This window comes from Parasteatoda tepidariorum, chromosome 1, assembly GCF_043381705.1.
Source record: "Parasteatoda tepidariorum isolate YZ-2023 chromosome 1, CAS_Ptep_4.0, whole genome shotgun sequence".
In the NCBI taxonomy this organism is placed as follows: domain Eukaryota; kingdom Metazoa; phylum Arthropoda; class Arachnida; order Araneae; family Theridiidae; genus Parasteatoda; species Parasteatoda tepidariorum.
In genome coordinates, this window is record NC_092204.1 from 27,211,840 (window position 1) to 27,238,564 (window position 26,725).

A 26,725-nucleotide genomic window follows, 5' to 3' on the forward strand; every position below is an offset into this window, starting at 1 on the left:
AAGCGTGATGGTGGTGCAAGGTTTGACAGCTTATACTTCCGGGTTATAGTTCTTAGTATATTTTGAAGACAATTATCTCACAACGTGATCATTGTGCTTTGAGATTCTCTTGAATAGTATTTCTTGTATACGTGTATTTTTTACTTGATTTATTATTTGTGTTTTAAAGAAGAATCGTCATTTGAAGATCTATCATTTCAAGAATTGTCATTTGAAAAAAGAATCATTATATAAAACATTTCTTACTCTGTAAACAATAAACCAGCTTTGAAATTTGAACGTAAATGATAATTTGTAAAATGAACTTAATCTCTCTGCTAAAACAATATGCTAACACTAACGTATGATGGCGCACGACTTGCCCCAGGAATAAACAATAATAAACAAGTCAAAAAAGGCCAAATCAAAACTGCCAAGAAAGCGAGTTATTCAAAATCTAGCAACCATGTCACGTTTTTCAGCAATACATCTCTATAATTAACAAAGACAAATTTTCACTTCAAACTCATCAGAATTACTTACTATCATTAATATCTTATGAAATACAACAGATTCGAGCTCAGAAATTATTTTATTAAAAACAAAAATATCGCCTAGTAGAATAAGCTGCAGAAAGCAGCCCTATACTTTCTAACCGGAAGTAGAGCACGTCAAGAGCTCGTGTTTGCTGTTGTTTACATTTATATTGAAAACACCATCCATACAAAAGTAATGAGAATTAATTTTTCATGAAATACCATTTATTAAAAAAAATTATTTTTCAACTTCTTCGTATACCACTTTATTTACACATCAGGCATATTTTATGAAATTCACAATAGTTATGAAATAAATCATTCCGCTTTCATTTAAAAATAGTTATCCTCTAGAGTAGATTTTAATTAACTTAATTTTGATAGTTAGCGAAAGTACATAGTTCGGGTGCTGCGGGTTGAAGTTTAAAATTTAAAATAAATTTAATTTAGAAAGTGAGACCTAAAAAAAGAATAAAAATATTAAAATGAATGAAGGCGATAAATTTTAATATAAGTATAAGAAAGTAGAAGGTGTTTATCACGTGGTGATGGATATATGTAAGATGCATGTTGATAGATTGATGTAAGCTGAACAACTTAATCTAACATGAAGCTTGAGCTCGCACTACGAAAAACTTATTTTTTCCAATTTTCTTTTCTACTTTTGCAATTCTCGACAAGACGCAAATGACTAAACGCCTAATGCCTCTGAAATAAAATTCGTTTGAACTAGTGGTTTCCGCTCAATTTTTTAGAAAAATGTCGTTGCCTGATTTATTCGAAACATTTCGAACGCCTCTAAATCATGCTTCTTGAAGATGATTCATTAGGGGATGGTAAATTGAGTAAAAATAAAACTTATAAACTAGTTAAAAATGATTTTTTTAAATGATTTTTTCACTAGGCGATTCTCAAATTGTTAGATTTTGTTAAAATATTTCGAACATAATTATTAGCATAACTAATTTAAAAAAAAAAAGTCGGAAACTTGTCCAGCTATTGCTATGAGCTTTACGGATGTAAGATGCTCAATTACCTTAATCGGCAGTTATTTTTGAGCAGATGAATATTTTCATACGGATCAATAAATGGAAACACTTCGGCTTCCATCTTGCCTACAACACAATTGTCAGCCCTGATTTTCTAAGAAGTTCGCAAATGCTAATGCGTAGATTAGTTGATGGTTGTACAGTCCGCAAAAAAAAAAAAAAACNTGCAACTGACAGCCCTGATTTTCTGAGGAGTTCGCAAATGCTAATGCTTAACTCCTTTTTGACGCTTTACCTGACTGTTAGAGAGTGGACAAATTTAGCTGATGGTAGTAATAGAGATATATATCTGTTTATTGTGCTGTTACCTAATGGAATTTTATAAAAATAAATAAATAAATAAAAAATATTTCGTTAAGTACCTATTTGAAAACAAAGCTCTAAACAATCAATCAATGAAAAAATTATCGATGCAGGGAAAAACTTCGGCCTCCATCTTGCCTACAACTGACAGCCCTGATTTTCTGAGGAGTTCGCAAATGCTAATGCTTAACTCCTTTTTGACGCTTTACCTGACTGTTAGAGAGCGGACAAATTTAGCTGATGGTAGTAATAGAGATATATATCTGTTTATTGTGCTGTTACCTAATGGAATTTTATAAAAATAAATAAATAAATTAAAAATATTTCGTTAAGTACCTATTTGAAAACAAAACTCTAAACAATCAATCAATGAAAAAATTATCGATGTAGGGAAAAACTTCGGCTTCCATCTTGCCTGCAACTGACAGCCCTGATTTTCTGAGGAGTTCGCAAATGCTAATTCTTAACTCCTTTTTGAAATTTTACCTGACTGTTAGAGAGCGGGCAAATTTAGCTGATGGTAGCAATAGAGATATTTCTACTTATTGTGCTGTTACCTAATAGAATTTTTAAAAAAGAGAAAAACTCGTGAGGCACCTGTTTGAAAACAAAACTATAAACAAATATTGAAGTTTGATGTAAAAATGTCACCTTTTGGAGAAAAAAAAACTAAATGCAGCGATATTACCCACTTAATTATAGAATGATGACATCCTTGTCTGATTTTGTGACTATCTTACCTATTACACAATCTAAAAAAAAAGTTCGGTTAACAAAAATAGCAGCCATTAGTTTTTTCTCTGGAAATTAAAGAGACATAATTGAAAGTAAATGTCTCTTTCATTCATATCATCAAACTCGATCAAGAGGAGACTAAGAGTATTGGTTTGAATATCTTGAAAATAAACTGCAAGTGTATTTTTAAAAGTCAGTTCTCTTTTTAAAGTCAGTTGTATTTTAAGGATTTTTCATGTAAAATTACTGAAATAAGAAATAAAAAAGAGTAAATTATTGTTTGAAAAGTATTGACACTTGAATTGTATGACTTGTTTGATGGATAATATTATTGACTATTGACTTGTATGATGAATAATATTATACACAAAAATCGAATGTTGGTGTCGCAGATCTCCATTATTGTCAGTGCATTAGCCTTCTGGTGAAAAAAACAAACTCAACTTAAATTGAGCCAGCTTAACAATCAATATTCTGAAACTCTACATAGAAATGGCATCTTATTCCTGTTTTTGAAACAGAGTAAAGGTGTTCATACTGTTACGAAACAGTTGTTTGCGAGTAGTTGTACTGAATAGTTAGTTCATAATTTACAGTTTCTCTAACTACAACAGCCAATATATGTTTTTAGGATTTAATTAAGAAATGAAACGATACGAAGTATCATTTCAGGGGTTATTTTTATCAACGTTTAAGTGATGAACGAGCAAAAACATTATCCAAATCTCCCGAATCATAAGTGAGGAAAGTGGGGCTGTAAGCATCGAAATCTGTTTTGAATGCGGAAAGAAACAGGGGAAGAATGGAAAAATGATTGTTAGAAACAGACTTTGACAAAATTTTTCATTTTTACTCACTTAAGCGTAATACCTTTCTGCATTTCTGAAAACAGCTTTAAAATCTGAATTATAATTTTTTAAACATGAATGCTTTCTGCAATAATTTATCTTCTAGAACATTTTTAAAATTATTTATGTTCTTATTTTTTAACAATAAAAATTCATTTTAATATTTTACTTTTATTTAGTTGTTTAGTTATTTTTATTACTTTTATTTAGTTGGTGAATTATTTTTTATTTATTTACTATCTAGAAAAAAAAACAGAAAGAAAAAAACAATTAAAGATTTGCAGGAAGAGGCAGAAATTTTAGTTAAAGTTAAGGGTAAATTTGTTACACTTGTTAAATTTAGGGAGTTCATTTACTTCTTAACTCTCAGTGACCTTTTTTTTTCAGTTATGAACCTTATATCACAAAAACTTTAAAAGATAATTATTTTAAATTTGGACTACGTATATTTTAATTATACAAATAATATTATATTTTAATTTAACGAAAAAAAATGCATTCAGCGGGATAGGTTTAGCAAATAATTTAGTATAATGCATTAAAGTAATAAATATATTTTGCAGCTTTTCTCGTTACATTTTAAAATAATTTAAAAGCATTTCTAAACTTAAAATGGGCTATTTCTCTGTTTTATTATTTTTTAAAAAAAATTTATCTGTCAAGATTTAAATTTTTTTTTCAGTTATAAACCTAATACCACAAAAACTTTAAAAGATAATTATTTTAAATTTGGACTACGTATATTTTAATTATATTACAAAAAAAATGCATTCAGCGGGATAGGTTAAGCAATAATTTAGTATAATGCATTAAAATAATAAATATATTTAGCATTTTTTCTCGTTACATTTTAAAATAATTTAAAAGCATTTTTAAACTTAAAATGGGCTATTTCTCTGTTTTATTATTTTTTTTAAAAAAATTTGTCAGTCAAGATTTTAATTTTTTTTTCAGTTATAAACCTAATACCACAAAAACTTTAAAAGATAATTATTTCAAATTTGGATTACGTATATTTTAATTATATTACAAAAAAAATGCATTCAGCGGGATAGGTTAAGCAATAATTTAGTATAATGCATTAAAATAATAAATATATTTAGCATTTTATCTCGTTACATTTTAAAATAATTTAAAAGCATTTCTAAACTTAAAATGGGCTATTTCTCGGTTTTATTATTTCTTTTTCTAAATTTATTTGTCTAGATTTTAATTTAAAGAAATTCCATAGAAAATGATGAATACATATTAAAAGTATAAGATATTTTTATTCTAAATAATTTTAAAATTGTTAATTTTAAATCACATAATGTTTTTAGTCAACTTCTTATTTTAGCCGATAACAGTGTGGAAAGAAAGCAAGGCTTACTTTAAATGCAAAAAGAAGTTTAAAAAAATATTCGGATTCACTTGGAAAAATTTCAAATCTGTTAAATTCAGAAAGAAAAAAAGAAAGTTGGAAAAAACTTCTCTAATGAGTTTTAAAAGTCTGCAATTGATTTAAACCTAAGTTTTGCTACATGCAAATTTTTTAATTGAATTTTATCCTAAAATTATTAATCTTAAATTGCCACAGTACAAGGGTAAAGGTAATGGGTATTTTTGTTTACATGGGAAAAGGAAAATTCTGAAATAATCAAAAACAATAATGCAACAACCAAACAAAAATCGTAAATTGGAAAATACTCAAAAAGCATGTTTTAAATACTCTTAAAAATAAATTTAAAAGAACAAAACAAAAAAGCTTAGTCATTATTACTGAAAATTATTGTTACACTTTAAATAGTAAAATATAGTAAAAATATTTTTGAGTCCTCAAACATTTTGTTCAACTTTTCGGCAAAGTTAAAGCATAAGTATATGTTTTTTTATCTCTGAAATTACATAAATGATATACATCGTTTTTTGAAGAAAGGACCTCATGATTTTAAAAAAGGTCTTTAAGCCGATTTTTATCCCCAAAAAAAGAGTTTTTGTTGCACAAGGAAAAGAAGAAAATAAAAATTTTAAAAACAAGCGTAGTCTAGAAAGTTTGTTTTAGCGTCTACAGCTTGTCTAAAAGTCTACAGCGTACGTTTATTTAATTATAAAATTTGAAATTTAATTAGATTATTCTAAGAACTAGATTGAATCATAATAATTAAATTTCTTACCAATAAGTGCACACAATAAACTAATCCAGAAAAGGGACAACATTGCGTTAACAACGACTTGATATTAGAAAACCATGCTAGAACGAAGGAGTCGAGTTCTTCTTTGTTCAAAGCACTGAGGATTCAAAGCAAAGATTGCCCTTTCTAAAATTAGATATTCCATTTGACATTGGGCCAAATATTAAGCACTCTGATGCAAATCAGCAAAAACGTGTCATTCATTCGTTTCTACGTATAAAAACAAATGTTTATACTTTTTTTTTCACTGTACAAATCTTTTTTTTCTTTAATTTGTTTTTGTCCATGCTTTCTATGCAAAGATTAGCGTTAAGGGACAAATTGATAACTCACCCACATAAGAAATTAAAAAGGTCGAGATTTCTTTTATAGATGTTGTTTCAAAATAATCATTTTAATATGTCTGTCTGGGACAAAATAATTCAGCTTGTGGGTCTCTCGCATTTTATTGCCGATGTTTATAAATGTGTTGTCATCAGTTGACATCAAATCAGCGGTGTCAGAACAGCGGTTCACAATTATAAATTAAGAAGGTTTCTTCTATAGATGTTGTTTTAAAATAATCATTTTAATATGTCTGTCTGGGACAAAATAATTCAGCTTGTGGGTCTCTCGCATTTTATTGCCGATGTTTATAAATGTGTTGTCATCAGTTGACATCAAATCAGCGGTGTCAGAACAGCGGTTCACAATTATAAATTAAGAAGGTTTCTTCTATAGATGTTGTTTTAAAATAATCATTTTAATATGTCTGTCTGGGACAAAATAATTCAGCTTGTGGGTCTCTCGCATTTTATTGCCGATGTTTATAAATGTGTTGTCATCAGTTGACATCAAATCAGCGGTGTCAGAACAGCGGTTCACAATTATAAATTAAGAAGGTTTCTTCTATAGATGTTGTTTTAAAATAATCATTTTAATATGTCTGTCTGGGACAAAATAATTCAGCTTGTGGGTCTCTCGCATTTTATTGCCGATGTTTATAAATGTGTTGTCATCAGTTGACATCAAATCAGCGGTGTCAGAACAGCGGTTCACAATTATAAATTAAGAAGGTTTCTTCTATAGATGTTGTTTTAAAATAATCATTTTAATATGTCTGTCTGGGACAAAATAATTCAGCTTGTGGGTCTCTCGCATTTTATTGCCGATGTTTATAAATGTGTTGTCATCAGTTGACATCAAATCAGCGGTGTCAGAACAGCGGTTCACAATTATAAATTAAGAAGGTTTCTTCTATAGATGTTGTTTTAAAATAATCATTTTAATATGTCTGTCTGGGACAAAATAATTCAGCTTGTGGGTCTCTCGCATTTTATTGCCGATGTTTATAAATGTGTTGTCATCAGTTGACATCAAATCAGCGGTGTCAGAACAGCGGTTCACAATTATAAATTAAGAAGGTTTCTTCTATAGATGTTGTTTTAAAATAATCATTTTAATATGTCTATCTGGGACAAAATAATTCAGCTTGTGGGTCTCTTGCATTTAATTGTTGATGTTTATAAATGTGTTGTCGTCAGTTGACATCAAATCAGCGGTGTCAGAACAGCGGCTCTCAATTATAAATTAGGAGGGTTTCTTCTATAGATGTTGTTTTAAAATTATCATTTTAATGTGTCTGTCTGGGACAAAATAATTCAGCTTGTGGGTCTCTTACATTTAATTGTTGATGTTTATAAATGTGTTGTCGTCAGTTGACATCAGATTGGCTGTGTCAGTGTTATAGATCAGAGGCTCATAATTTTTAAATTAAGAACGTTTCTTTGATAAATGTTGATACCGTGAGGAATTATCTGGGCTTTAGAACAGACAAACATCTTGCATATTTTAAATATTATTAATTTTTTAAAAAAAAATCACCAATTTAGGGACATTTTTCCACCTGAATGCTATCAGAATCACTGCTCTGTAAAAAATAAGCTAAAAAGGTGAAGAAAGAAATATTTTTAGAAAAAACAAACAAGCCATTGATATATAGTCATTGATTTGACCATTCTCATGGAAAGGTGAGCAGCGCTAGACAGTGTCAAGTAGTCAAAAAGTAAGTTCAGTCTTGAATTTTATTTTAGTGTTAGGGTCGCTGAATTATCGAAATATAGGATGATTATTGTGAAGCCAGGTGGCTGAGTAGTAGCGATCACGCTCCCGTGCCACAGGTCCTGGGTTCGACCCACTAACCGGGCAAGGTTGACTCAGCCGTTCATTCCTTCAGTGGTTCGATAAATGACTACAAAGCATGCTTGGGAACTAAACACTGTGGGTTCCGCGTTCGGCTGTCCATCTAACCGGAACATCTGCTCCTGCACCCCAGAGCCCGAGGTAAGAAAACTGAGATGGGCACAGTAGGCCTTGGCCCTCTATGGGCTGTCGTGCCACGGAGTTTAGTTTTAGGATGATTATTGTGGCATATAGGATGATGTATATAGGATATAGGATGATTATTGTATTTTATAATTTTTTGAGTGTCAATAGAGAAATAAAAAGATCTTTTGAACTGAAGTAGTGCAGTTCAACAAGTATTGTTGGTAGAGCCGTGATGGCTCAGGGGATAGATCATTCGCCTTCCAATGAGGTAAATCGGGTTCAAATCCCAGCGATGGTTGGTGGGTACGAATTCCGCATCCGGCTCGAAGGAGCCGCAGTGCTGACGTGAAATATCCTCAGTGGTAGACGGATCATGGGTTAGAGTCCACTAACGTCAGACTAACCATGGGAGGTTCCCGTGGTCTTTCTCTCCATGTAACACAAATGCAGGTTAGTTCCATCAAAAAGCACTCCATGTAGACAAATTTCTCTTATTACTTGATCCAGGAGTTCCCTTGTCTTCTGGATTGGGTTCAAAATTACAAGGCTAAAGGGTTGAATATTAGTAGTCGTAAACCCGAAAATCTTAACGTAAAGCATTCCAGCAGGCACCACAACTTCGTGACTTACGGTATGAAGAAGGCAATAGGGTCAACATCGCTCACAAGCTGATCTATATGAAGCTACTGGTCCACCCAGAACCGTTTTCAAGGATCGGGTGAGCGGGCCTGGTCCCGAGTTTCAATAAGGTCTATGAAAAATTAAAAGTTTCATGACGTGAAGTTTTTTTTAATTCAAACTAATTTTCTATCCTAAATAATTTGTTAAAAAAAGTGTTAGTGAGTAAGAGAAACTGATATGAAATTTTAAAAGAAGAAATTAGTTCAGTCATCGATCATGACATGTTGCAGATGATTCTATACTTAGAATTAGAGCACTTAGTTCGGTTTTTTTCTCAGGTGAGTGTGAGAATCAAACCGTATCACTTATATCAGTTTTATGTCGAGTTCACATATCAGGTTCTGATAGTGAGAAGAAATTTTTTACGCATATTTATTGATTATTACTGAGATGATATACTCAAATGGAGCAAAATATGATCGATTGTTTTAAAAGTTAAAATTCTTGGCCATAGAAGGCGCCACTGAAAAACAAGAAACGCACACTCTGCCTTAAACCTGCTCGGTTTCACCAAGCAGGCTTGCCCGCGTGGCAAGTGGCATTAAAACCAACCAACCAAACAAAAGTTAAAATTCTTAAATATTTTTTCCTTAAGAGAGTAGAGTAGAGAGTTGAAGGGGAAAAAAAAGTTTAAATTCGTGTCTACTTTTTTTTGTTTTTCCAAAATTTTATTTATTCATTTTTTTTTCTCTTTTGGCTTGAAATTATAATGTAATGCCAAAGCTTAGAAGTGATTTTAGTATAAATTTTAATACATTTGTTATAAATAAAATTTAAAAAGATAATTATCAATCACAAAGCATTCTGAAAATAGTAAATCAATAAAAGTACTTTTATACCAGGGTACGTTTCAAGGCTCAAAAGTTTGCCACAAGTTTTGTATTTTTTTTATGCCGCTTTTTTGCAATTATTAGGTATACAATTATTTCTGAGAATGGCTTAAACTATTGGAAAAATTCTAATGTGTTCGTTTTAGAACATGAAAATACATGAGAGCACAGGCAGCCTACTATCTATTACATGTTAAGAAATATAATGGTGGGTACTTAATGGACATAGTTTCAATCAATCGTATAAACAACCAAATCAGTTATTGGAAAGAAGTATTCAAAAGAATTGTAGAAGTAATGAAGTTTTTAGCATCATGAGATCTAGCATTTCGTGGAGAAATCAAGCAAATGGATCATAGCATATAGTGGAAATTATTTGGGGACTTTGGAGCTATTGAGTAAATTTGACCCTTTTCTTTGCTGAACCTATGAAAAATTATCAAAATAAGGGCATTCTATTTATCAGCTTCTATTTGAAATGAATTTATATCAAATATGGGACATGAAGTATTAAATAGTATAATTGCAGAATTGAAGAAAGTTAAAAAAATTTCAATAAGAGTTTATTCAACAACTGACTTTTTCTTCATAGATCAGCTGACATTTATTGTTCGATATGTTAATGATGAAATCCCCGAGGAACATTTTTGGATTTTACTCCAATTGAAAAGCATACAACTGAGTACTTGTCTGATACTATTGTATCTTTTTTTTTTAAAAAAAAAGAGGCATAAATATAAGTTATTATAGAGGACAGACATACGATAACGCACCAAATATAGCAGGCAAGGTAAAAAGAAAATATGCAACTGCAATTTTTTTAATATCTCTAGCCCATAGCTTAAAGTTGCTCAAACAGCGGAATGCGTTTTGGAAGATTATTTCCAATTTTTACAGAAACTAACTCTTTTTCTCCTGTTCTACCCATCGAAGAAATACCTTAACAGACGTGAAGTGCCCATCGACTACTAGGTCATCCGCCCATTTAGACGCAGTAACGACACTTCAAAAAAGTTACGGGAAAATTTAGGACATTCTTAAAACTTTCGAAAAGAACAAAGAAGAGCTTCCAGAAACTTGACTCGATGCTCGTGGTGTTCTAAAGAAACTGAAAAAGTTGGAAAATATTGTGTTGGCAGAATTTCGGGGTGATATATTATCAAGAATAAATCTGACTTTAATATGTATACAAAAGAAAGGCCTTTCTCTCGATGATGGTCTGAATTTAATTGAAACATGAATATTTTGTGAGCGAACACAGAGATAAGTCCTCTGCTTATGAAACCATTTCCAACTAAAATTTATCGAATTGAGGATAAGACGATACGAACTTTACAGTGAAGTTTTCGTTTGACATTTGAGGATCAAGGTGCAGAAGATGTTGTATTACGAGGTAGTGAAAGATTTGAAGTTGAAATTTATCTTCCAGTATTACAGTACATTGATTAGTCAATTAAAATCTCGTTCAACGACGTGCAAATAAATAAGAGATTTGTTAGGATTTGTTTTAAAGTAGAATTTTTTGAAGTCCAGGGAATTAATGCTTCTCTGTAATAGTTTTAGACGATTTTATCCCAATGATGTGAATGAAAAAGCACTAGTAGTAGAACATTTCGAGCATTATTTAAAGAAAAAGTTAGGCATGGATGAGATGTATAAAATAGTACAAAACAACAATCTCGAAGGCACATTTCCAAAACAACAATCTAGAAGACACATTTCACTTCGAATTTTTTTTGTCACTCATTACAATTAAATGTAGTGGTGGACGTTTATTCTTCAAACTAAAATTAATCAAAAACATGCTAAGAAATTGTTTGATTTAAGAAAGTTGAGTCATTAGTCAATCATGACCATTGAATATGATGTCTCGCAGGAAATTGATTTTAAATGATTTGATAGGAGACTTTGTCTCTCAAAAAGAGTTGAAAATTATTGTTACCTTAAATTTTCTATATAAATAATGTATTACAGCTTTAGAAATAATGTATTTGTTTTCCATCGTTAAAATAATAACTTTTTTAAAAAATAACTCAAAACTAAAAAAAAATTTTCTTTAAAATTACTTATAAAGAGCTCCCAAATAACGACAGGCCCAGTGCTCCTCAAAATGTGAAAAGGACTCTGGATCAGCCCCTGAGGTAAATCCCAATCCTTCGTTTGTCTTTAAGCTATCGCAGCTCCATCTAGTGGCTAAAAAACTTTAAAAAAATAATAACTAACCAGTGGTTGGAAAAACTACATTACTTTTGTAGTTTACTACATTTACAACTGCTTTGTTACCAATGTAGTTAGCTACAAATAGAAATTTTTTTTAATGTAGTGACAGCAAACTACTTTGAAATTGCAATGACTGCTTTACTAATTTAACGAACCTAACTTTGCTGGCGAAATTAATCTACACCTGTATAACTTACACTTCTGGAGAAATTAATTTACACATTATGTCCAAAACGGTTTTGAATAAATAATCGGTTTATATTAAACATGAAGAATTATTTAGAAATATGCATTCATCTTTACATGAGCCATTTTCTTATTGTAAATATTGTTTTTAGAATTTGTTTATTTAGTCTTCAACTTTTTATGCCCTTCTTGACTGAGAATAATTAATTTAGGAGATGTTAGAAAATTATCAAATAATCGCAATTTCGTTAAGTGTTAAATGCTCTTTTATTTCCTCTAAGAAATTGAGTACATCGAAAATATGTTTAATTCCTTTGAAATAGCATCACTGTATTACGAGTGTACATTCGCATGAGAAAATGTGACCGAAGTGATAAATTATCTATAATTCATAATGGCTAGCTTAAATATTAGTTATACGTGACTCTAAATACGCAATTCTTATTAATTAACAGTCACAGGAGAATTTAAAACTGCGTCCTTTGATAGACCCGCGATGATTTGTATCCATGAAATCGAAAAATTAGTTGAGTTAGAATCCTATTCATATACTAAACTAAGTCAAAAAGTGGTTGCCAGGAACTACAATTTTTTTCTATCGCACTAGTCTACTAGTCTACTTAAAGAAAAAAAAATGCAACACGCTGCACTACAAACTACGAAAAAAAAATAGCGACTTCAGTAGTTTCACTACTAGTAATTCTATAACTAATTGACTACTTCCGACCACTGAAATTAACTAAAGTAAAATATTTGAAAATCTAAGATATTTAAGCTGCTTGAAAAAGCGATAATGATCATGTTTTTCTCACATTTAAAACTGAAAACATAAGGAGTATTAGTAAACATCAACCAAAAAAAAAGAAGAAAAAAAAAGAAAGAAACTTAAACGTGTTACTGTTATTAACACTAGAAAGACGGAAGATTAGTATATAATACATATTGCCAAAAAGCAGTCAAAATGACTAGATTGTGAACGCGTAAATATATTTGTTTAGAATTAATTTTTAAAATTTTTTATATTATTTACAGTTATGTAACAAGCTGTTAGTAAATATTAACAATAAAAAAAAATTATATGTTGTACAAAAAGTCACGAAATTCTAAGAAATTGTGTCATTATATACATCATTGTTTTTCTAACTGAAATTAAAAGCAGTCAAAATGACTTCCTTAGGCAATCTAGTGTNTGCAAATAAAGGGGTATGGAGCCAATCGGAGTACAGCGCTGCGATTGGAAACGCGTATATAAGACAACGAGTGTCTAGCACAGTTCTTAGATCGGTTACTGCTGCTACAATGCCAGGTTATACAGATTTAAGTGAGTTTGAAAGTGGTGTTATAGTCGGCGCATGGGAGATGGGACATAGCATCTCCGAGATAGCAATGAAATTTGGATTTTCACTTACGACCATTTCACGAGTATACCGTGGGTATCGCAAATCCGGTAAAACATCAAATCTACGACATCGCTGAGGTCGGAAAAAGATCATGCAAGAACGAGATCAACGACGATTGACGAGAATCATTAAGCGTGACAGACGTGCAACCCTTCCAAAAATTGCAGCAGATTTCAATGCTGGGCCATCAACAAGTGTCAGCGTGCTAACCATTCAACGAAACATCATCGATATGGGCTTTCGGAGTCGAAGGACCACACGTTATTTGGCAGGTTTTTGGCTCTTCAGTGTATAACTAACTGAAATTAACTGAAGTAAAATATTTTAAAATTTAAGATATTTAAGTTACTTGAAAAAGCGATAATGATTATGTTTTTGTCACATTTAAAACTGAAAACATAAGGAGTATTAGTAAACATCAACCAAAAAAAAAAAAAAAAAAAGGAGGAAAAAGAAAAAGAAAGAAACTTTAGCGTGTTACTGTTATTAACACTGGAAAAACGGAAAATTAGTATATACCTATATTGCCTAAAGGCAGTCAAAATGACTAGATTGTGAATGCGTAAATAAATTTGTTTTCAAATTATTTGCAGTTAATAAGCTATTAGTAAATATTAACTATAAAAAAATTATATGTTGTACAAAAAGTCACAAAATTCTAAGAAGTTGTGTCATTATATACATTTTTCTAATTGAAATTAAAAGCAGTCGAAATGACTTCCTCAGGCAATCTAGTGCTTACATACAAATAGCTGATTAAACATTGATTAACAAACAGCTTTTCAGGAACACTATCAATTTACTAAAAGGATTCAATTATCTAATTGATACACTCTGCTAGAATTATTAGTTTTATTTTATTTATTTAAAAAAATGTTTATTAGTTTTTGCGAAGAGAGTGTCCAACTGCAGTAGTTCCTGTTCTACTTCGAGCACTTTTAATTATACACACCCTGTACTGGAACTGCTTCACACGTCACAGCAGGAACATGTTTAGCCCAAATTTGATTGGTAAAATGCGTGAATCAACACAGTTTTGTCACTCATAATCACAGATTGATATACTTAACCGATATTTTTGGATATTTTTGTAAAGCAAAAATTGTCACATTGATAAGGTAGCATCAGGACTCTGAAATGAAATCGTTATGCTTATAATCACAAGTCTAATTGATGCTGTTTTGCTAAGAGAGTTGAATTCTTTTTTTTAAAGAAAGCATAATAGTTTATCCATTTTTTGAGGATAATCACTGAACAATTGAGATTTTGCCACTTGAATGAAGTTTGGCACATTATCAGTTTGACGAGAATAACGTCAGAACAAATTAATTTTTGGCACTGATAATCACAAGTCCGTCTGATTGATAAGCCCTGAGCAGATTTGTGGATAACGGAAGATAAATATTACACATTATCATTTTGATGCGGATTGTGTCAAGATAAATTAATTGTAATCTCTTATATCCTTAGGCCAATATCCTTAGGCCAATACACTAGATCGTTTTGAAAGAAGCTTGGCACATAATTATTCTGATGAGGATAGAAATGAAACAAATGAATATTTGATACTGATTATCACAGGCTGATCCAGTACTTTATGGGAGTTGTTGGATATTTGGTACGAAGTTTGGCACATTATTACTTTGAGGAGAATAATGTCCATGCAAATGATGGTACATGTAATAGTTATAGTTTTGCGTTAGGGCAACGGTTGCTTCTGGAGTTGGGAAGGGTTGCATGGAGAGTGTTGAAGTAGATTGATATTGTCCTAAAAAATTTGAGACAGAATGAACTGACGTCCATGGTTTGAGAGTTGCTGAGGAATTTTCTTTGTTCAGAAGTGCTCGCTGCGGTGGTTGAACACCCGCACATGAAAATGGATATAAGCCATTGCACATACGTCCAGTTTTCTCCTTAGAATTGTCGGAGCAAATTTTATGCCTTAAAATCCTACTAATGCTGCTGACACTTGGCACATTGTATTTATCGCATACTTTGTCTGTTAACAGTTTGTCCCTGATCTCCCAGGCGAAGATACCGGGATCTTTTTGTTTCAAGTGCCGTATGTACGATACTACTTTTGGTGTTGTCACTCGTGGTTTGCTACCGCCGATGGCACCTGGAAGTATAGAGCCAGTCTCTTGATACCGTGCCAGAATTTTTGATACACATCCGTGTGATACTTTGAGCTGTCGTGATATGTCACACGGGCGAACTCCAAGTTGAGCCAATTCAACAATTTTTAGGCGAACTGTGTTTGGGAGTGGCCTTCCGTTCACAAAATGTCCGCCGAGCTGATTGACTTCGCCATAATCCTGCGCATCTGTGAAAGAAAAAGAAGAGAAAATTTATAGGAAGTTTGTTCAAAATACGTAGTAAAAGTCACGTTTATTTTGCGGAAAAATACTTTTTATTGCCTACTTTGGCAACACTAGCTTTCATCATTAACATTTGACCTTTCCCTTGTGATTATTTTTGGCAGTTTTACATTGAGATACATTTGAATAAGGTGTGCTTTCAATGACTGTTTATTCAGTTTATCTTATCTAGTAGAATTATGCCAGATGGATAATTTTTTTCAGATACATCTAAGTTTCAAATGTATTTCTCACCATGCATTCTCTAAACGTGTTTTATAACTGTCGTTGAACAACCGACCCAATTTTGAGTTTGCGGCTACATATGTTCAATGCTGTAGTCTTGTAATTTTGAACCCGATCCAGAAGACAAGGGAACTCCTGGATCAAGTATCGGGAGAATTTCGTCGTTGTGGAGGAATTTTTGATGGAATTAACCCGCAATTACGTTACATGGAGAGGAAAAATACGAAAACCTCCCTCGATTGTCTTGACGGAAAGGGGACTCTAACTCATAATCCGTCTACCACTGAGGATATTTTACGTCAGTACAGTGGTCGGTGCTATCGGGTGAGGAATTCGCATCGACCAGCCATAGCTGAGATTCGAACCCGGTTCACCTCATTATGAGGCGAACTCTCTATCCCCTGAGCCATCGCGATGCAATATTCATGTCGAATAGGTAGTTGTGAAACTATGTTTTTAGAATCGTCCCTAATAAGGGACGCCTCTTGAGAAAATCGAATGCCCTCTCTTACACTATTCCTCATTAAAAGATAAAAATCTTGTATAATTAGAAACTAAATAAGAAAGAAAGGGAAGGGGGTTATGTTCTGTAAAAAGGGCCAACCAAAGAAATTGGTTTGAATGTAATGGAACTTCCACTTAAGTGATCCACACTTAAATAATTTAACAATTATTTATTTTGACTGCAATTTTCTTTCCTTTTTGATTGTTCGCAAGAACTGTTTTATTTTCAGTTTAAAAACTCTATTTGATACAGGGTTTTAAGTAGGGGATAAAAAATTGCTTAAAAAGGAAAATTTTCATTTATGGGTATTGTATTGTATTATGTATAACTTGAGTAGTATTGAGTACTTTTACACGCGTTTTTCACGCGTAATTTTTATCAAGGTGTACATATAAATGGATTTGTTTATAACCTTCTTTAAACGTCATCTTTGTTAATTTCAGTTATAAAATTGCCGCATAAAATATGAATATGACTTTTTATAAGACGGTAATAATTACGAAATAAAATAACAGGAGTGTGAAAGAAAGTAATTTTTTTAAGCTTTAAGCATTTAATTTTAATAATTAATGAAAATAAAAAGAATAAAAAATATCAGACGAGCAAAGTTGTAAAATATCAATAAGTTAAATAAATTAAATATTTCGGTGATAGACATCGTGATGAAACTTATTAATTAGATACCATGAGAAGAAAGATACTAGATACTGTGATGTTATAGACAACTTCAGACAAATGCTTTTAATTTTAATTTATTTGTTTAAGATGATGCCGCGCTATTTTTTTATTCAATAAAAATTATTAAAAAGAGGGTCAGTGTTATAAGTTATTTTTCTTACAAAAAGTTCTTACTGCATTAGAAATAATAAAATTCAATAAAGAAACTTTGAAATGATATTTTTTTTTAATAAAGAGGTAGAAGGTTAAAAAGATCTGCATTTTCAAGTTTCGTGTCCTTTCATCTGTTTGTCTAACTTGTCTTCTTAAATTTAAGAAAAAAAAGTTTCATTATTTTCAATATAACCAATATGATTTATCTCTCTTTGTTTATCATATTCTTTTCTTAATTATTTTTTATAATATCTCTAATTCAGTGACACTGTCAAACTACTAAAACTCTTTTTACCAATTATCATTAATTAAAAGAACTTTTTAAAGATTAGTAATTTTATCCTATATGTCGAGTCTGCTACGATAAAAGACTGGGCACTATGTATTTTGTCAAAGTCAACAAGTTTCGTCGATGTTTTTTTTAGACATATTTCAAACAGTGTGTTTTAGAAAATGGGCATAGTTCAAAAAACATATTAAAGAAAATAGAGATTGCCGCGAACTGCATCGTTAAGAAAAATGAACTCAGCTGAAAATGCGTATTTAAGAAAACGGACCCAGTTAAAAAAGCGTATTTATGAAAATGAACATGACTCAAAACGCGTATTTAAAACAATGGACAAAACGCACCTTTTCGATGTTTTAATAAAAAATTTAACGAATGAGCCAGGGATTTCGTCTACATATATGCAACCACTTTTATGAATTTATAAGACATGGAACAAATCTTTAGAAAGAGCCGTTAATCTTTAAAATCTTTTGCATTACATAGTGCATTTATTCGGATTATTTAGTTAATTAAAAGAAAATATTCACAAATTGTAGTTAAGAAAACAGAATTCAACGATACTCCCATTTTCTTAAATACCCATCTAGCATGATATGTAAATTAAATGTAAATTTTATCGTAATCGGTAAAGTCAATAAGTTTCATGCGTAAATTTTACGTAACATTGATGGAATGATATTACTATTAAGATATTTGGTAAAAAAAAAAAATTGGTATATTTTACGTAGTATTAACGGAATGGATTTTACCAACTACCCTTTGGTAAGATTGATTTCGCTTATTTTACGAAAGATTGACGAAAGAATATTTATTATTTAGATTTAGTAAAAAAGATTCTGTGCATTTCACGTATTATTAACAAAGCAAATTTACCATTTAAATTTCGGTTCGAATTTATTTCCTCAAATTTTCGGTTTTTTGTACAACCATTTTTTTACACCATAATTTGACGTTTTACAAATGTTACGTACATTTTGACGTAAATAATGTGTAAAAATAAACTACTCATTCTTACTTAGTGAAAAGTAGTTGGTAAAATACTCGTAAAAGGAACGAATTTGTTCATGTGAAATTTTACGTAAATTTTTCGTTTTTTTGGGTAATCATTTTTTGCTATAATTCGACGTTTGCACTTACGTTACTTTTGACGCATTGTTGACGTAGTACGTAAAAATAGCGCAATCACTCTTAACTAGTAAAAAGTGGTTGATAAAGTATTCGTAAAAGAAACGAATTTATTTACGTTTTTTGGATAGCTATAATTCGACGTTTTAGTTTTACGCAAATGTTGCGAATGCTTAGTAAAATTCAATGTTGAAATATACGTATATTTGACGTAAAATTGATAATTAAGTGCTATTACTATTTATTACTTTATTGCTATTTATTAAATGTTATTGTTGAAGTAAACTAAAAAATATTTTATAAATAAAAAGTATTTTTATTTTAACTTATAGTATTATTTTTTCTAGCTAGAGAGCCCTCAAACCTCATGCGCTCCCCTCCACGCACCGGGATTATTGAAAGTGGTGTTATTTACACCAACTGTTTACATCAAAAATCACAATGATTGTCTTATATAAAATCTTAGACGATTATATATTTAAGAAACCTTGGCCCAAAACCGAAAAATTCATATCTTTTTAGTATTAAGGATATTATTTGGGGTATAATTTCTGAGTGTTAAAAATTGGCAAAAATAAAACTGTAACAAAGAAAGAAAAATCTACAAAAGAGTTGTTTAATTGATAACGCGATAAAGAATTCATACTAAAAATAATGCTGTGGAATTTTTAACTTCTAATATCGAGAAAGCCCGCCTCATAATCGAGAGAGTTCGTTTCATAATGAGGTGACCCAAGTTAGAATCCCAGCGATGGCTTGTTGATACTAATTCTGTTCCCGGTTCGCACCAACCACAATGCTGACGTAAAATATCCTCAGTGTTAGATGGATCATAGGTTACATCAGACTAGTCCGAGGCTTTCGTGGTTTCTCTCTCTATGCAACGCAGCCAAAAGCTAATTTATCAAAATGCTTGATGCAGGAGTTCTCTTATCTTCAAGGAGGGGTTCAAAATTACAAGGCTACTGAGTTGAACATTCGTTGTCATAAACTCTGAATTCAGGTGTTCAACGCTGGCAATAAAATAACAACGATGATCTCAAATCGCACTTGGTAGAGTTTTTTGCTCATAAGGACCGGAAGTTCTATGAACGCGGAATCATGAAGATGGTAAAGGTTATTGAAGTTTATTTTTGTATAGAAAACATTTAGTTTTACTGCACACTAGAGAACCTAAATTACTTTCTTACCAACCCAATATTTATATAATAAATTGAAGAAGTAAATTCTAACAAATATATTTTTAAAAAAATATTGCAACCATTATTGTAAAATAGGAAAATATCATTATAGGAAAAAAGCTTATATGTAATCATTTTATTACATAAGATGTCTTAGTGCTAACCTGGGAATTTGTAAACTGTTACACTAAATTAATTTTTTTAATTAACTTTTCAGTTTAGCTCAATAAATTTCGCTTTGGAATTCATAAATCAAAACATACTTCAATACTCGTCTGCCTTAAGTGAATAATTTATAATTTATGTATATTATTTTAAGCATGAACGTTTTTTCATAATAGAATTACTAAATATTCGCAAATATACGTGCTATATTTGTTATGTTATATTATCTTTATCAGGAAATATATGTGAATTTGAATGTATTTTTTTACAGCGGTAGTCAGAACACTCTTTTCCGAGACATCTATAGTTTGTCTATAAAAGACCTCCCATCGTCACGAAGGCCGTTTGCTGTTATGGAAACAAGAAATAACGCATTTCAAAGAGGGGAGTTTTTTTCTCTCCCCTGATTCCCTTTTCTCTCACCGACCCGAGCCAAATCCTGTCTTAAATAATGACCCAACACCCCTACTTGAAATGGTTAAACCTCGTATCCATAGTTACCGCCACTGCTCCAGACGAATGGCTAGAGGAGTTCTTTACATTGACAAACTATAATCAAGGCATCCACACGACTCTGCACTACAAATCCTATTCCTCATCACAGATAATAATGTCGATAAACAATGATGCTCATTTTTAATGTAACTGACTTAATATTTTTGTCTTCACAACAATAGAAGTTACTCTTTTATAGCGAGAAATGAAATAATAAAAATTTTCTACACTGAGAAAAAAGTATGGTCAAAACTACCAGAATTTGATGAAATTTTCCTTGCTTATGGCTCTATGGGAACACCATAATATTCGTTAATTTTTACCGATGTTTTTCTGAAATGATTTTGTAAAAATTAACAATAAATCATGGTTTCATAATATGTGATGAAAATTTGGTAAATGTAGTAAAATTTTGCAATTTTTTTCATAGTGCCTAAGAGCATGGCGCAATATCCAGTTAAGTTTATTTTTTAGTTTTCAATTTTTTTTCTAAATGTGTAGTAATAAAAACTATAATTTTGAAAACCAGAATTTCCGATAAACCGTTACGGTATGGACGGAAAAATTACCAAATGAATGGTTTAAATATTATATAGTTTGATTTTGTTCAACAGAATTACTTTTCGTTACCAGAAATATTCTTACCATACAATACGGTAAGTTTAACAGAATATTTTTTCCTCAATGTAAAGAAACTCATTTCTCAATTCTCATTACAGCAACCACCACTTACAAAATCATCGGATTATAAAATCAGCTTCTTATTAAAATCAAATCTACAATGATGCAATCATTGTGGCTGAGTGGCGCAGTTGGTTTGTCGTCGGCGGGTTCGATCTGCCAAGTCTGCGGGTTCGATCCCCGGCCCAGACACCGGATTTTCGGGATGCAGAAAATCCTCAGCGGCCATGTCGTATGATTATGCGGCATGTAAGCGGCTGGCATGTAAGTATGATTATGCGGCTGGAGTGCCTTATAGGCTCTCGGCATTTCCGGCAAAATTGAATTCCTAGTGCACTTTAGCATCCAAATAGAGTCTCTGTGCTGCCATCTAGTGTGGCAGTAACTAATCGTCCAAATTAACATGACCAACGGTATCTCACCCATTATGGTGGTCCTGAAAGAGTGGATACCACCTCTGGAGAACGCAATAGGTCTGCTCATCGGCAAGACCGATTGTGCAGCTCATTGGAAATAAAAACGAATGGAATCATTACAATATTAAAACATACTAAAACTATCCTTTAATAAAATCATTATCGCCATTTTGTAAAATCAAATTTTTTTTAATCATATGTTTGAAATAATGAAATACTTTGCTTTTTCTCTCTATTTTCTCACGTTTTGCGAGCCTATGAATTTCTTTGAGATATCTTAAAATAAAAAAAGCATGAGTTACATTTGGGAATAAGGAAAGTTATAGAATATCTATCATTATTTGATGTCAATGATTATCACCCATTCAATAAGGCAAATCAATCTTCAATATACATCAGAAAAGCGCTTCATAGTGTAATAATGAATTTTATAACCAAGAATATAACAAAGCACTTCATATTTTAATCGAAGCTGTTATATAACAAAAAATAAGAAAAGCGCTTCATATTTTATAGTCGTGAATTTTAAAACAAAGAATATAAAAAAGCACTTCATATTTTAATCATGAGTTTTATAACAAAGAATGCAAAAAAGCACTTTATATTTTAATCAGAGTTGATATAGAACAAAGAAAAAGCGCTTTATATTTTGAATTTTATAACAAAGAATATAAAATAGCGTTTCATATTTAAATCATGAATTTCATAAAATAAAAATTAAAAGTTATAAAAACTATGAAGTTTCAAACCACGTTTCGCTTGAATTTTCGCTTCGTAAATTTTCGCTTGAAATTTTGCTAATCTCACAAATATGTTAGTATTTTAAAACCCTCCTGTAAACTAAAAAAAAAAAAAAAAAAAAAAAAATATTTAGCTGACGTTTAATTAAATTATTTAATGTAGATTCAGCAAAAATACAATATAAATGAAGTAATCAATGTGTCTGTGTGCGTATCTGAATATAATTTTCTGCAACGGTAATCATTACATTCGTTTCAGGGCTCTACTTCTTGTTCTTTAAGGCGTTCTTTAAATTTAGCTTTTTTAATTTTAAAGAGTTACTAGAGTTTTAGTTCAGAAATATTTCAAAAAGGGTTTTTAACAGTTTTTTTTCTCTTTTGTTTATTTTCTTGTTAAACTTAAATGAAAAATAATCTGCAAATGTGGTAATAATCTGCAGCTCTTGCAGTCGTTTCGTTTCTGCTACCGTGGTATGAAGACATAAATATTGAAAGCGTAAGTTTAAATAAAAATAAAAAAAGGAGAAAAAGAAATATAAAAAAGAAAAAGAAGAAAAAAAGAAAAGAAAAAAAAAGTAAGAAATCGCGAGTGTTTGCCTAATGTGTGATAACGAATGCAATTGGAATAATAATAAAATACTAAAAAATAAATGAATAAAAATGCTAATAATAACAAATTTTGAACGATATATCATAGAAGCTCTTATTATATAATTATTTTAATACTTAATAATTAAATATTTAATATAAAAATTATGTAATTATAATATAAAAATTATGTAAAATTATTTTTTACTAGGAGGCATCGCCCCCTGCTCGCTGGAGCTCACCAACCCCTGGAACTGCTTTCACAGTTCATTTCGGATTGCTTCGCAATCCAATGCTCGCTTTGCTCGCTCATTGGATACGTTCTTAACGTCTAGTTTTTGTATACTTTTTTGAATACTGAAGTTCTGAAAACTTTTCACTGTAGAAAATTCTAAACCTGTACATTTCAATATTAATTTGAAATTGCAAACAGTTCACATATTTTTCTTAATCACACTATTCTAAATTTCAGTTGTTGAGAAAAGTAACTGTTGTAAGTTTTGTTTTAAAGTCTTTCCCACNAAAAAATAAGCAAATAAAAATACTAATAATAAAATTTTTTAAATGATATATCATAAAGGCTCTCATTATATAATTATTTTAATATTTATTAACTAAATATTTCATAGATAAATTATATAATGATTTTTAATAATTCATAATTTAAAATTTAATTACTTAACTAAATATTTATGCATAATAACTTTCTATTTAATATTTAAATAAACTTTATATTTAAATGTAATAAATTTGAAATATAAATAATAGTATTTAATAATTAATGACTAAGTCATTAAATATAAATAATTTTATATTTCATACTTAACTAAAAGCATTTGGGAAAAAATAATATTAAACCGATTGGCAAATGACAGCTTGGTAACCTTTTTATTATAAAAACAAAATGCTTGATTAATTTTTTTTTCACTTTTAAATATAAAATGTAAAAAAGGGATCTGAATCATAAAAAATATTTCTGAATGACGCGCCATCATGTGTCGAGCTATTATAAAGAGCTACTGTATTACGAAATAAAATTAAATTCTGTACATTTACGCTTAATTGTTTTATACATGATTACTAGGGGTCTAACCCCCCTGTTCGCTGACTCTCATCAATCCCGATGATTGCTTCGCAATAATTGCTGTTTCTCGGCAGAAAACAGTTTAAATTATTCAACTAAAATATATGTGTTAAAAATAACACTTGCGCTTCCACTTCCCACGTCAAAATATTTCCCTTACAATACTATTAAAATCTATAAGTGAACATAAATCACTTTTTTAAGTAATCATTTTTTGAAATAACATTTAAAATTAAAACTGTATAGTTATAATAAATTTGGTGAATTCATAACTGTAATTCATTATTTTTGCTTATCAAACGGACGGATGTATTTTAAATACAATTTTTGCATTCACCACTTTGCGCATGAAGCTGCAAGTTAAGTTTCAAATCATTTAACAAATTTTTTTAACCATAATTCATAATGGTATATTAATGTAACTTGTACCAAAAAATATTAATTGTGAAACGGTTTATAAGATCAGGCACCGGTTTAAATGACTTTATCTTAAAATATAACATAGAATTAGATTATTCTAATAATAATAATAAAAACAATCCACCTTAACTCTTAATTTAGAAATCAAACAAAATCGAAAACTTAATTATAATAGTACAGGTAATTTTAACCTTTAAAGTAAGCAAACAAAAATACTTATGGGAAAACGATGGCTTCATGACTTAAATCAATTTTATGCTGATGACAACCAAACTGATAAGAAAATTAATGTCGGAAAACTGGATCCTATCATGTGATTTTCCAGACAATAAAAATGTATTGAGAACAATAGAAACAGTGATGCCATCATTAAATTTTTATAAGTAGTATAATCAGACGATTGTATAACGAAAATATAATCAGACGATTTTCTTGAAATTACAAGTAGGATATTGCATTTCATAGAATATGACTTTACATTTCAGTTAATTTCATTCATTATATGAATTCAGTCGAATTGCATTTATACAATTTTCAACGAACAATACTCTATGAGATTACATGCATATGATATTCAATGAAATTTCAGTCTTCATTTCTTTCAATATAATTTTTATCGGTTTAAATAAAATTACAATTATGCGATTTCGAATTATGTATTCAACTAAATTCAATGCATGATATTGAAAGAAATTACAAATATATTATATTCTATGAACGATATTAAGTGTAATGATAATTGTATGAATGGAATACAATGGAACTGCATTTACATTGTGAGAAATAAATCATTGCAACTGTGAGCTATAAAACAACAAAGTAAATTAAATTACAATTGTGTGATATTAAAATAAGAAGCTAAAATAAATTGCAATTGCGTGATAATAAAATAAGAAGCTAAAATGAAATTGCAATTATGTAATATTAAATAAAAAAGTTCATGAAATAAGAAATGGATGTATAAATGAAATAAGAAATGATAAGAAATGAAATAAGAATGAATAATGAAAATCATGAAATAAGAAATGATAGTATATTAACCCTTTTGAAGGCCGTGGTAAGTATACTTACCACCACGTTTTACCACTTTTAATTTAGGTTTCCATTTTGCAATAACTTCAGCTTTCTTGAAGTGAGTTTGAATAAAATTGGTAACCATTTGTCNAGAAATACAGTCAAAATTTGGGAGCCACGTAAGAGAATTATATATAATAGATTCTATGAACGATATTAAGTGTAATGATAATTGTATGAATGGAATACAATGGAACTGCATTTACATGGTGAGAAATAAATCATTGCAACTGTGAGCTATAAAACAACAAAGTAAATGAAATTACAATTGTGTGATATTAAAATAAGAAGCTAAAATGAAATTGCAATTATGTAATAAGTTCATGAAATTAGAAATGGGTGATAGTTTATTAAGAAAGTAAATGAAATTTTAATAATGTGATATTAAACAATGTAAATAAAAATGAAATAACAATTATGTGATGCTAAATTAAGAAAGTTAATGAAATTGCAATTTCCGTGACATTATAAGAAGAAAGCAAATGAAATTTACATTAGATTAAAAATTTTACATTACATTAGATTAGATTTGTGACATTAGATTAAATGCAATTGTGTGATATTTGATTAAGAAAGTAAATTTAATGCAATTGGGTTATAATAAAGTATATCTTTATTCAATGAAATTGCATTTGCGTCATAAAAATCAAATTATATTTAAATCCAATGAAATTGCAATTGCGTGATAAGAATCAAATTATATTTATATTCGATAAAATAGCAACTGAGTGTTACTAAATTAATATACTCAATAATGTTATAACTATTTGAAATCGAATGAAATGTGACAATTAAGTGATTATTGCAATAAATAAAGCTATTTTATTTAACAGTTTTGAAGCCAAATATGTGGACATAACATAATAGTCAATATTTTGTAATTTATTTTATATTCATCTTAAAAATAAAAATAAAGTAAATAGTGCTTACCCATACCTCTCGAAGTAGCGATGTTAGTACGTGCGCCATAACTTTGAGAAGTACCGTTTCGCCACGCCTTCTCTTAGCTGATTGGTTTCCCCAAGACGGCCAATGAAAGCTCATGGTAAAAAATTCTTGCTTTACATTTTCACTTTTTTTGTTGAGGGAATTAAAGTGTTTGTAATTGATAATAAGTAAATTCAAGTAAAAAGAGTAATTGAAATAAATCTGCAAATAAATATGTAGAAAGAACACAAATGTTGAAAACATAGCAAAACAAAAGGTGGTGTTAGATGCTAATATTGGATAAAGAGTTGATGAAAAAGCTAGCACAAACTTTTATCCGCGAGTCAATTCAAAAC

General features: G+C 30.2%; 1 protein-coding gene across 1 annotated transcript; it reads right to left on the bottom strand.

Moving 5' to 3' along the window:
* Positions 1 to 14,083: 14,083 nt before the first annotated feature.
* Positions 14,084 to 26,420, bottom strand: LOC107455999 (paired box protein Pax-1-like). The gene is made up of 2 exons (XM_043048655.2): positions 26,373 to 26,420; positions 14,084 to 15,568 (listed from the first exon to the last, which is right to left on the bottom strand). Exons 1-2 carry the CDS (start codon positions 26,374 to 26,376, stop codon positions 14,841 to 14,843), a joined length of 732 nt encoding a protein of 243 aa, XP_042904589.1. The 5' UTR covers positions 26,377 to 26,420; the 3' UTR covers positions 14,084 to 14,840.
* Between the last annotated feature and the right edge of the window lie 305 nt (positions 26,421 to 26,725).